At 51.2% G+C, this 12,346-nt stretch overlaps 1 protein-coding gene across 1 annotated transcript in view; it reads right to left on the reverse strand.

Annotated features, from left to right (window-relative positions):
* Positions 1–9,959, reverse strand: part of ARHGEF26 (Rho guanine nucleotide exchange factor 26) — a 29,139-nt gene extending 19,180 nt beyond the window's left edge. The window contains exons 1-4 of the mRNA XM_063408510.1: positions 8,384–9,959; positions 6,965–7,001; positions 4,332–4,477; positions 918–974 (exon numbers count right to left, since the gene is read on the reverse strand). Of these exons, the coding sequence (XP_063264580.1) occupies positions 918–974; positions 4,332–4,477; positions 6,965–7,001; positions 8,384–9,916 (1,773 nt within the window). The 5' untranslated portion in view covers positions 9,917–9,959. The remainder of the gene's footprint in view (positions 1–917; positions 975–4,331; positions 4,478–6,964; positions 7,002–8,383) is intronic.
* Positions 9,960–12,346: the final 2,387 nt, after the last annotated feature.

The following is a 12,346-nucleotide window of genomic DNA, read 5'->3' on the forward strand; positions in this document are numbered from 1 at the left end:
AAAATATTTATTACTGAAAGAATTGGCATCTAAAATTCAAATAAAAAACCCTCAGACATGAAAACATTTTTGGTAACAATAAAGACTTTACATTGAAAAGGCATCCAAAGAAGTTGTTCTTTCTGAAAGGATGCAAGTATGGCCCAGGAAACACGGACTAAAGGCTCCTAAAGGACAGACTGAAATATGTGCCTGGTCTCCAAGGGTTCCCAGCAGGAGGAGGCTGAGCTATGTCCTGCAGAGGAATGGAGGCACTGGCCAGAGTGCCCCGGCAGGGCTGCTGCAGGGTTTCCTGTGGGAGGACATACCTGGGGAGGAGCTGCAGGGCACAGCTGCCCAGGCCAGGCTACACCTCTCACTGCCCTTGGCATAGCCCCTGTAGTGAGGAAGGAGGGGACAGCAGATGAAGTGGACACAGGAGCAAAGGGAGAAAGGATGGTGGATGAAGAGGGCACAAAGAGCACAGGGGAAAGAGAGAGAGAAGAGACAAGTGCCAGGTGCTGCTGCTGCCCGCAGGGAGGCCCCTGCCCTGCTGCAGGGCACAGGGACCAGCTGGGTTCCAGCAGGCACACGGTGCCCAGCACTGCCCACAGGGCTTGGTACAGCCCTAAAAAAAGCTGTAAAAGCTGCTCTTTGCTCCTCACTGCTATAAAATCTCACGTGCCACCTCCCCTCTCTGTGAGCTGGAGGTTAATGTCACCCTTTCCCCGGCACAGCAGCAGCCCTGGTGCTGCCTGGAGCTGGTGCAGGGAGCAGCCAGGAGCCCTGGCATGGACACAGACACCTCGGCACAGACTGGGTTCATTTGTGCTGCCCTGGAGGGCAGCAAGCCAAGCACTGAACTCTTATCAACAACCAGAGCACTGCCCCAGGCGGGCAGTGCAGCCTTGAGCAGCCAGCCCCAAAGCACAGAGTACCTCCTGTCTTTTCCTTTCCTCCTGGCTGATTGCTTCTGACAGTCCATTCTTCTTCACCTGAAAAAACAAATCAATTGGTATTTTTAATACCTTTTGTGGGGAAATGTGATTGAAAAGAGAAACAGGACAACTAAAACCTAGAGAGCAAAGCACCAAGGAGGGCCTGGCTCTACAGGAGCTCTAAACACAGGACCCAGCTCAGGAGAGCACCAGGGCAAGGGTGGGGAAAGGGCCACGGCACCACACACGTGCAAGGCTCTGTTCTCTTCATGGAGCAGAGACATCACAGACACCAGACCTCACACACGTTTCTGTCAGTCCTCTCCAAAAGCTCCTAACACACTGTCATCAACAGCTTTCTCTGCTTGCTCCACCTGTTCCCTGGAATTTTAAAGGATATATTATTCCTCATTTTATTCCTGCACACCAGGCCCCACAATGCTGGACAGCAGGAACAAAGAGGTGCCACACTTTGGTCTGCACAGCAAAGTACAGACTCACAGGTAAATGCCTGTGAAAGCAACATCAACATTCCAGCGTGGCAGCCACTGTCCTCTGGAACACAAGCCCCAGATTCCCACAGCACCACAAGCAGACACTTCTGGATGCTGAGCAAGAGCTAATTAGATGTCTTTTTACAAAACAATTAAAGTACATTTTAATCAGCAGCCTGAAAGCTTCAGAGCATTCCTGAAGAAGTGCAATGGCACTGAAAGGTGCAATGTCACTTTTTTGTGGATGCAGTGGAGGAGTTTTCTAAAAGTATGCCAGCACAGGAAATAGCTACCAACACATCCCCCAGACTGAGTGTTTGCTAACAGACACTGCCGGGGGTCCTGGGGAGTGCTGAACTCACGCTCCAACCCGCAGCCCTGCTCCGTGGTCACTGCTGTCACACACGGGTGTGTCCCACAAAGCACACGTGAATTCAGGGAGCATGAACTCACCCAGGGGCCCAGCCTGGCACTCCCATCAACAGCAACACTCCCAAGAGACAGAGCCCAGGTATGGACACTGCTTTGGCCACTTCTGCCAAAGACAATTCAACACCTAATTCTGACATGCCCAAAACGTTTAAGCTGAAATAACCTAAAAAACGTCATGTGTGTGATACTAAGCAAACAAAAACTTCATTTAAGCTAGGAACATGAGCAGAAGGAATGGAAGAGGCCCAACATGACTGCTGTCATCACACTGGCCTGGCTTTTCCCCAGCAATGACCGATTCAACCACGGAGGTGAGAAGCAAAGGATGAAAGGAGGACCGGGGAACTCTGGTCAGGGACAAAACTTCCTTCAAAACAAGGAGGTGCTGAAGGGGAGGAACTCACCTAAATCTACTAAATGGCTGCACCATACACAAAGTGGGCATAAACCATTTGTTACAGGGAGAGAGAGGGGAGCCAGTGCAGACATCAGCCCTGACAGCCCCAGAGAGTCACACCAGGGGTCTGGGCTGGCACCACGGAGGGGAGGCAGCCCTGGACAGGGACCCTGGGAGTGACCCTGGAGGGAGGCAGCCCTGGACAGGGACCCTGGGAGTGACCCTGGAGGGAGGCAGCCCTGGACAGGGACCCTGGGAGGAGGCAGCCCTGGACAGGGACCCTGGGAGTGGCTCCATAAAGCCACTGACAGCAGCTGATTTTTACATGAATGAGAAACCAGCCACAACCAAGATCAACACGTGTGAATACACTTCAGGAAGACAGAAACACCCCTTTTATTATGGTTATCATAAAGAATTTGACAACTCCATACCTGAAGGGCGCTACCCCTCAAGCACAGGTGGCTGGAGCTGCAGCAGCTGCCAGGGAAAGCTCCTGCAGACAGAGGGGATCCCTCTGCATGTGCCCTGGCTCTCCCAGCACAGGCACTGCTAATGAACACCAGAGACTTTATCCTCCTCCTTTCCCAGCATATGCTGAAACCCAGGGCTGACATTTTCCAGCTGACTTCCTGCGACAGCTCCAGACTCACTTTTTAACTTTTTAATACACATTGACAGCATGTAATTTTTCCAGAGTTATAAACACAGTCACTACAAGTCTCAGATTCCCAGATTTTGTTTTCTCCATGCACCACCTTTTCCCATACACTCCCTACTTCCAATCTCATAAATCAAATACAGACAGTGCCCAAGTTTCTGCGTGAGGAGCAGTAAAGAACCAGTTGGTTTCTGTAAGTCAAGCACAGCACAGAACAGTTCTCCTCCTGAGATGGTCTTCATGCTATTTGTATCTCAAAGCAAATTAGTGTTTTGAAATTATCTTTATTATTACTAAATAGCATTCTTTCCAAAATACCTCAGCTGTTGAACATTTAACTGCTAGTTTGCCCAGAAGGCACAAAAACCAATTTGACTTCATTATAAACACTTCTTTTTTGCAATATGAAGCAAATGAACTATATTTTAAGTATTTGATTGGTGGAAAAAGAAAATTAAAGCACATCTTTTCAAAACCACACTGTCTTTCTTTCTTTATAATTACTGAAGCAGAGAGATTAATCTTTCAATACTTGAAACTGGAAAAGGTCACTAGCATCTGTGAGACAGCTCTGCTAATCAGATTATCTAACCAGCCTTTGGGGATCTCCTTGAGGCTTAATCCCTCATTTATTGGGATATACAGAGCTGATGGTCAAATACTCCAGGTGATCTTGTCATGGCATAATCTCTAACACCAGAGATGAGCACCTACAACATTCTACAAGCTCCAAACAATCCCAAACCCTTCGTTTTAAGGATATCTCTCCAGAAGCCACAGAAATGATCAAAGAATAACCATGTAAACACTTTTAGGAACTTTCATGGTTCCTTCATGTACGAAAAGAGCTGTGGCAGCATCAGGTGTTAGCAGTAATTTGTCAGGTTCTTAGCAGGGAGGGCAGTGAGGCTGCAGCCCTGATGAGAACAGCTGAATTCACTTTGTTTAAGGATGCTGCTCTGCCAAAGCCTGCAGACACTTCCCCGGCTGTGCAAGGGACAGCACAGCACGCCCAGCTCCACTCTCCACTCCTCAAAATGCTTGCCATTAAACATCTGCACAGCTTAAGAGCTGGTGCGCAGTGATTTAGAACAATCCAGCAGCAACTAACTGAAGCCCTTCTTTAGTCTAATTCACCCTTTCAGTGAACTCACACTACCCTTTTTTTATGAATCAGTAAAGTTGTGTCTTTGCCAAATACAGGACTCTAAAATGAACATGGTTTCATTGTTTGTTGTTTTGTTTTTTGTTGGTTTTTTTTTTTTTTATGAAACAAAGACCAGTAACTGACTGGGACTTCCACGTCGTTCTTATGAGATGAAAAAGATGATGACAAATTTCAGCCAAAAACTGCAGCAGCGAGTAAGAGAAGACTTTGCTTCAAGTCCCCCTGAGATCCTGTCCCTGGCCACACAAGTACCACAACTCACCACAGAAAGCTGGCTCCACGTCGACCTCAGGGGCTTATAATGGAAAACAACCTTGTCATCCAACTTCTGCTCTTGGGGCTCAGACTCTTCATCAGAATCTATGTCCAGAGCTTTTTCCTTATAGTTCTGATACAGTACAGCATTTTCTGTCAAATAACAACAGTATGTCAGTCATTGCTAGAAAGTTAGTTTAGCTGCTCTCATAAAAACTTAAAGTAACATTTGAACAATGAAAGAAACCAAAGTGTCACTGTGCTGCTCACACTCCATGAGACAAAGATAGCAACTGATTTGGGCTGGACAATGGTGCAGTACAGTGACAATGGATCACTGTACCCAAAGATCCTCCCAGACCGAATTAAAGAACAGATGTGGCCTTTGTCAAGGAAAAAAATAGCAAACAATTTTTTCTTCCTTGGTTTGCTGTACCCAGTTCTGTAATTAACCAGCAATTAGAAAAGGGGATTATTGTGTCAGTGGAGCAGTCACTGATCTGCAGGTCTCACTGTTACCATGTCCAAGAAAAGCACCAACCCTTCTTCTGTCAACTCCACATACTGTCCTCACATTTCACTGTTTCACAGTTTCAGAGATCTGAGGTCAGAACTACTCCAAATAGAAAGTTTAAAGCCTGTCTGAGTAAGCCTGAGACCTATGAACCTCAGGAGCAAATGGACTCATGGTGTATTTGAGCTGTGCCATCATTAATTCAGCACTATCAGTGGCAAGGGAACGCAGGCGTGGAGCACTCCCGCTGCTTCCCAAGCCCTGGCAACAGCACTGAGCAAGGACAGAGATTCAACACAAAACCCCACAGACAAACCAAGGCATTAAGCAGGCAGGCTCTGAAAGGCACTTTTGGATGGGCCAGGCTTTGGATAACATCCAGTCTTGCCCTACAAGAGAAAGGTGAACTGGAGTGGAAGTTTGGCTGTTCCAGGCAGGGTCCCAGCTCCTGCAGTCCCACACCCGGCTGGGTCAGTCCCACTGCAGACCCACGGCCCGGCCCCAGTGCTGGGCCAGGTGTGGCCTCTGGAGCAGCTCTTGGGGAAGGCTCTGTAGAGTTTATACACTTTTAACAGAACAAACTTGCAGCAACTGAATTGAGGGAGGCATTACAGAGAAAGTTATCAGCTGGGATCATCCAAGACAGAAAGGAGCCATTGGAAGAGAATCTAAAAAACATCCTCAGGAGACAGTGCGAGAAGAGATAAAAATAAAGAGTAGGAAAGGGGATGATGCAAAGAGAATGCAGTGGGAAGCTTTGAAAACAGAAACAAGAGGAAGGTAACACAGCAGCTGAGATGACCTCAAAGAGGTATTGAGCAGAGAAAAGCCAAGAGAGTAGCAGTTATTATAACAGAACTTCCGTGGACTCATCATAGATGTTTTGTTGTTGGAATAGTGGGAAAAGCAGCAAAGTTGGCAAAACCCAGAATTAATGAGTAACACAGAAATACAGCTCCACAGGCAGTGTTTTTCCAACACTCTTCAATTTGAAGCCCAGGTAGCAAGAAAAGAAAATGCTTACAGAGTGCAAGGGTTCAGGCCAGCACCCTCAGCTGATGAGAGGGCAGAAGGAGCTGTGTGAACCCCCAGCCCAGAGCAAGGACTCAGGTGTGTGCTGCAGGGACGGCCCCAAACCCACAAGGGATCCAATGTCCTGCACCTGGGCAGGGTCCCAGGCACAGGCAGGAAGGCAGTCCCACATGGAGGAGCCACTGTGGAACTGCCAGGGCTCAGGAAAACAAACACAGCCAACAGCTCACCTATGGAACTGCCAGGGCTCAGCAAACACAGCCAACAGCTCACCTATGGAACTGCCAGGGCTCAGGTAACACAACCAACAGCTCACCTATGGAACTGCCAGGGCTCAGGCAACACAGCCAACAGCTCACCTATGGAACTGCAAGGGCTCAGGAAAACAAACACAGCCAACAGCTCACCTATGGAACTGCCAGGGCTCAGGAAAACACAGCCAACAGCTCACCTATGGAACTGCCAGGGCTCAGGAAAACAAACACAGCCAACAGCTCACCTATGGAACTGCCAGGGCTCAGGCAAACAAACACAGCCAACAGCTCACCTATGGAACTGCCAGGGCTCAGGTAACACAGCCAACAGCTCACCTATGGAACTGCCAGGGCTCAGGAAAACTCAGCCAACAGCTCACCTATGGAACTGCCAGGGCTCAGCAAACACAGCCAAGAGCCCACCTATGGAACTGCCAGGGCTCAGCAAACACAGCCAACAGCTCACCTATGGAACTGCCAGGGCTCAGCAAAACTCAGCCAACAGCTCACCTATGGAACTGCCAGGGCTCAGCAAAACTCAGCCAACAGCTCACCTATGGAACTGCCAGGGCTCAGCAAAACTCAGCCAACAGCCGACCTTCTGGGAGGGCACGAGCTTAAGTGGAAAAGAAGCCCTTGACACACCTTTTTAATCTGCCACTTCATAGTCTTTTAAATATCCCTAAGGTACGTCTACTGCCAAAATTATAGTCCCACATCTCAGTCACATTACTGAAAAACAAGGTACTGAGTCTTTGACTCTACACAAAGTGTGCAAAACGATCCTGAGGTTCACTTCCCTTGGGAGTTATTAGCAAGTCTGGACAGAACAGGGCTCACCTTCCCCATCGAAGGTCCCTTGTCCTTTCAGCATCTTCTGCAGATAATTGTAACAGAAAAGAGAGATATGTTAGAAGGAGGAGAATGCAAAATAATCACAGTAACAAGAATTCCTGTTTTATTCAAGACTTGGGCACCAAATCAACAGGCCCTAATCTGTAAACTTTGGATGTTGGACAAGAGTTCAGTAAAAACGACTGTGTCACCAGAGAAAGTGAAAAGCTACTCTAGTTTCATTTCTCTCATGCCTTGTTTAGATGCATTTTCTCTGTGTTTCAAAAGTACACTACACTGGCTTGAGAGGGTTCAGTGAACTTCAACTCATCCCTCTGTCCCAGGGCCCTCCGTGGAGGCGCAGCCCTGAGAGGCTGCCCTTCCACTCTCTGCAGACAAAACCCCTCTGGGCTTTGTAAAGGAGCCCTCTGAGAGCACAACAAGCCCCTGAAATGAAACAGCTGCTCTGTGCTACAAGTCCCAGGGCCCAAGAGCCTGCTGAATAAAACACTGCTAGCAGAGAACTCTGTAAGGACAGTGTCGTGTCCTCCTGAACTCACTGTTTGAAGTCTGCTAGCAAACCAAACCACCCCACACTCTGAACCGTTCACAGTTTCATCAACTTCTATTTCACCGCTCGCAGTGTTTACACAGAAGCATCCACTACCAGACCTTCAAGCTGGCTGAAAACTGCCATAAAGCTGATACTTATTTTAAAAACTACAGCATCAGCTCTTGGCCTGGGTGCTTTATTATACAGAAATCTATGGATACATTTCATACAGTAACAAGTTACAGTTAAAATAAAGAAATACAATATTACACTATGATAAGTAAAAGAACACTATCAGTGTCTTTATCATTTAATACAGTAACATTCATTGTAAATCTTCTACGGGATTCTAAGGGATTACAACCAAGATTTAATAACAGGCATGCTGCTTTCACTTTCAGGCATTAAAATTAGAATACCTGAAGTGATCTCTATTGGTTTAAAAATTATTCAGTGATTTTAAAAAATATTTTAAAAGTAATGGCTCAGATAGAAAAGTGAGGGAGGAAGTTCATTTTTCTGTCTCTATTCTAGCCAGCAGACTTTAAGACAATGTCCCTTCTTTTTTCCTGTTTACTCCTTTCTGAGACACAGGTTTCAAGCCCATGGTTCAGTTGTCAAAGCTGGTGAATCCAACAGGGAAGGCCAACAGGAGGCAGCCAGAAAAGGCTCTGAACCTCCTGGATTTCAACAGAGCCTACCATCTCCAACACCTCACTTGGAAAATAACCCTTTTAAAACTCACAGTAACTATGAAAAGTTTTGCGTTAGCAAAAAAACTAAACTGAAAACTCCCAGCATTTTTAGAAAATGCAGAATCAGCAGGCCACGCTCCCACGGAGCCAACACCTTCACCCGTCAGCACACCTTACCTTTATCCTCCCCAGGCTCGAGAACTTCTCTTTATCTTCCACCACCGCTTTCAGGATGGGCTGGGACATTCTGTTTTTCTTGTTGCAGTTGGCGGAGCCGTCCAGGTCCACGCCGCTCACCACGGCGCGGCGGTAGGACGTGGAGCGCAGCCCGCGCCGCAGCGCGCCCGGGCCGCCCTCGGGCTCGTCCTCGGGGTCGCTGCCCAGGGGCAGCCGGGGGGTCTCCACCAGGCTGCGCGCCTTGAGGCCCCGCTCGTGGCCCTGGGCGCGGCCCGCGGGCCGGCTCTCGGCCAGGCTGCGGGGGATCAGCTGCTGCGAGCCCACCCTGCGCGCCGCGGGGCTCTGCGTGCTCAGCAGCGCGGGGGGCTCCGCGCACCGCCCCGTCGCCTCCGGGGGTCCGCCGGCCCCGGGAGAGCCCCCCGGCACCTCCGGGGACCCGCCGCTCCCGGGAGAGCCCCCCGGCACCTCCGGGGGCTCGGCAGCGCGGGGACACGGTGCGGGCTGAGCGCTGGCTCCGAACACGATCCGCTCCTGCTGCGGGGCCAGCACGGGCAGCCCCGCGGTCCCGGGCGGCCGCGGCCGGCGGCCCTGCCCGCTGCCCGGCGAGGAGACGGTGCCGTTGGCGGTCGAACCGACGGGGCCGTCCGGAGCCAGGGCGAACAGCCGGGAGCGCCGCTCCGGGGACAGCGCGGCGGAGCCCGGCGGCCGCACGGCGCCGTTGGACACCGATCCCATGGCGGGGCTGCCGGGCGAGGGGCTGCCGGTGCCGGCGGGCTGAGGCACGGAGAAGGCGCACCTGTCCTCCACGGGGAAGTCGGTGACGAGCACTCCGCTGGGGCTCTGGTACGACTGCGGCCGCGGCTTGCTCCAGGCGAGGGGCTGCGGGTGCGGGGTCGCTCGCCGCCTCCAGCGCGGCGCGGCGGGGCCCGCCGGGGGCTGCCCGTCCATCGCCGCCCGCCCGGCGCCGCTGCCCAGGGAGGCGGGCGCGGAGCGCGGCTCGGCCGCCGCCACAGCCCCGCCGGGCGCGGGGCCAGCGCGGGCCGGGCCGGGCCGGGCCGGGCGGGCGGGGGAGGGCCGGGCACAGCCGCCCCGCCCGCTCCCGGTGCCGCTCCCGCCCCACCTGCGGCTCGGCCGGGGGCGGGCGGAGCGGCGCTTCCGCCGCCGGCGCAGCCCCTGCCCCGCTTGGGCCGGGCCGGCCCCGCTCCTCCCCTGCCCCGCGCAGGTAGCGGGGCCGCGGCGGGGCCGGGCTGTGCCCCGGGCTGTGCCCCGGGCCGCGGGGGAGCTCTCGGCAGGAGCCGGGCGCGGCACCGGGGCTGGGTGAGGAGAGCCGCGGGCGGGACGGGCAGTGCCCCCCGGTCCCGCGGTTCCCAGCAGCGACAGCCCCGGGTTTCTCGCGGCAGGGACCCGCAGGTGTCCTGCCGGGAAGGGCTTTGATTGCACGCTTGACACGCGGCGGCAGTGCCATCCCCCGTGCCCATCCCCGTGCCTCAGCCGGGCAGTGGTGCCACCCCCGGCCCGGCTGTGCCCCTGCATCTGCCCGTTCTTTAGAGGCACCTGGCCCTGCTGCCTGCCGACGAGCTGGGAGAACGCTGGGGAAGGAACAGCGTTGTACTAAAAAAATGGGACGTGGACAATGTGTCTGCTGGGAATTCTGACAAACTACATCACACTGAAAAACCTGTGTCTCTGAAAATGGTGAAACCTGGCTGTCACTTTGGGACAACATACAGCTTAAACATGCCTCAAAGGAGAACAGAGTAGGTTTTAAAAAGCAAAACAAAATATATGCTCGTTTCTGTGTCAGGGCACGAGCTCTGCCCACTCCAGCAGCCCAGCCAAGGGTCCCTGCACTCCCAGGAGGGGAGAGCTTCAGCACAGAGTCCTGAAATAAAGTGACACGGGCGTTTTTCTGCTCTGTTGCATTCAACAGTAATTACAACATGCCCTTATTTTGCTATTTGCTCCTCTACAGTTAAAATCTGCCTCTGCTTCCACTGGAAAAAAGTAAGTATCCCTATGTTTTAAAAGCCACCTGTGTCACAGCATAGGGAACATCTACATGAGAAAGTAGCTCCAGTGCTGAATGCCACATTGGCTAGGAATGTAAAATACAATATAGAATGCCTCCCTAGTACTGAATGGCGAAGCTGAATGGTTTGTCTGGTTTCCCTCAAAGGCATGAAAGGCAGGACATAGTTGTGGTTCTGTTCCTGTGCAGTTGGTGCCTCCTGCCCAGATTGGCAGAGCAGAAACTGCTGCAGTGTTGGAGGTGCTGGGGCCAGGCCCTGCCGGCACAGCCAGGACTCTGCCCCACAGAGCCACTTGCTTTTTGCAGATGGGACCCACTTAGGCTCCTGGCTGAACGGGAAGGGAGAGTGGACAGAAAAAAGATTGTTAGGTTGGTGATTGTCCTCTCCATACTTGCAAGAATTGAATTTGCCAGATTTCATATATCACCGAATCAGGAAAAAAAATGGAGTGGATTGAAAGTGCTTTCTTATCTTTTTAAATATATGAAAAATTTAATTTATACTGAGTCTGTTTAACAATCAGAAAAAAATTATAGAGGAAAATGTAAGGACCAGACAACCCTGTGTACTTGCACTTAAACTTCAGATGTATTATTAATTCTTCTGCTAGGATAACGCAATAAAACAAAAAAAATCTTCCTAAGAATCAAATTAAGCAATGCACAAAGAAATGAAAATGAACAAATTTGTATGTCCACAAATGAGACAAAACTCAGATTGCCACTCCAGCTTCAAATAGCCAGAGGTGAAGGGAGAAGCCACAGGCAGAACCTAAGATGCTGCTTTGGTTGTTACTTGGGATTTCCCAATGGATTATTTCTAAAATTATCTCTCAACTTTCCACATGAAATTGCCAAGAAATTGGATATAGTTAAAGCATATTACTTAACTCATAAATCCTAATTATTAATGACCGAGGTAATTAGCTTTTACAAGATTATTCTCTTGCACATACTTATTCACTGTGCTACAATTACAGGAGTAATTTTGATTCCTGAACAGCCACCTCAGTGTTCCATTTCATGCACAGTAAAAGAGAAATAAAACCTTACAATAAAATTGCCATAATAAGAAAAGTAAACTCAGCTCTGTGATTGAAGAGAAGAAAGAAGTGTAAACGTGGTTATTAAGCCTTGCTACAAAGGCAGTCACTGTGAAACCAGTGAGGCTGCTGTGCAGCAGTGCCCAGGCCCGAGCAGCTCAGAGCCCGGGCAGGGCAGAGCGTCCTTCCCTGGGGCAGATCCCTGCCCAGCGCAGAGCCGGGAATGCTGCACCCTTGGGACGGGGGCAGGAGATGCAGGGAAGCTTCCACCCATCTTCACAGCACTCCAGTTGACCCAGATACGGACCTTGGGCATCTGTGAGGGAGAGTTTTAAGTGGCCGTCCCATCTGCCAGCCTAAAAGCTGGTGTGAGGAACTGGCACCAAACCAGAAGCATTTTGATACCTGCCTGCAGCCAAACACTCTGTGATACCCAGAGCCCACGTTTACCATAACCAGCACGAGGCAGGCGGAGTTCAAGAGTGGGCTCAGATATGTTCAGTGGGGAGCAGGGTTATTGCCTGAAAACCTACCAAGGAAAATGGAGAATTATTCATCCTCTCCCTATACCCACATCAAAAGCACACTTTGCCTCTCTGTGCAATCAAAGAGCAAAACCAGCAGTGAGACCTGGCTTTATTTGTGACCCAAATGGTTCATGTCTCAAGCGCTGTGCTCACTGCTTGTGTCCTGTGGGATGCTCCTGGCCATGCCCTGCAGCTCCAGAGCTCTGCAGGTGACCCTGGCTGCTGGTGGGGCCCAACCCCTGCTGCCTCTGGCCTCCCCAGGGGCACTCCCAGCACATCTGTCCCCTCTGCCTCCCAGAGAGAGGAGGGCTGGCGTGGCTCTAGAAGTGCCCAGCTGCTGGTTAATCCCCAAAGGAATGGACTG

This window comes from Prinia subflava, chromosome 11 (genome assembly GCF_021018805.1).
Source record: "Prinia subflava isolate CZ2003 ecotype Zambia chromosome 11, Cam_Psub_1.2, whole genome shotgun sequence".
NCBI lineage: Eukaryota > Metazoa > Chordata > Aves > Passeriformes > Cisticolidae > Prinia > Prinia subflava.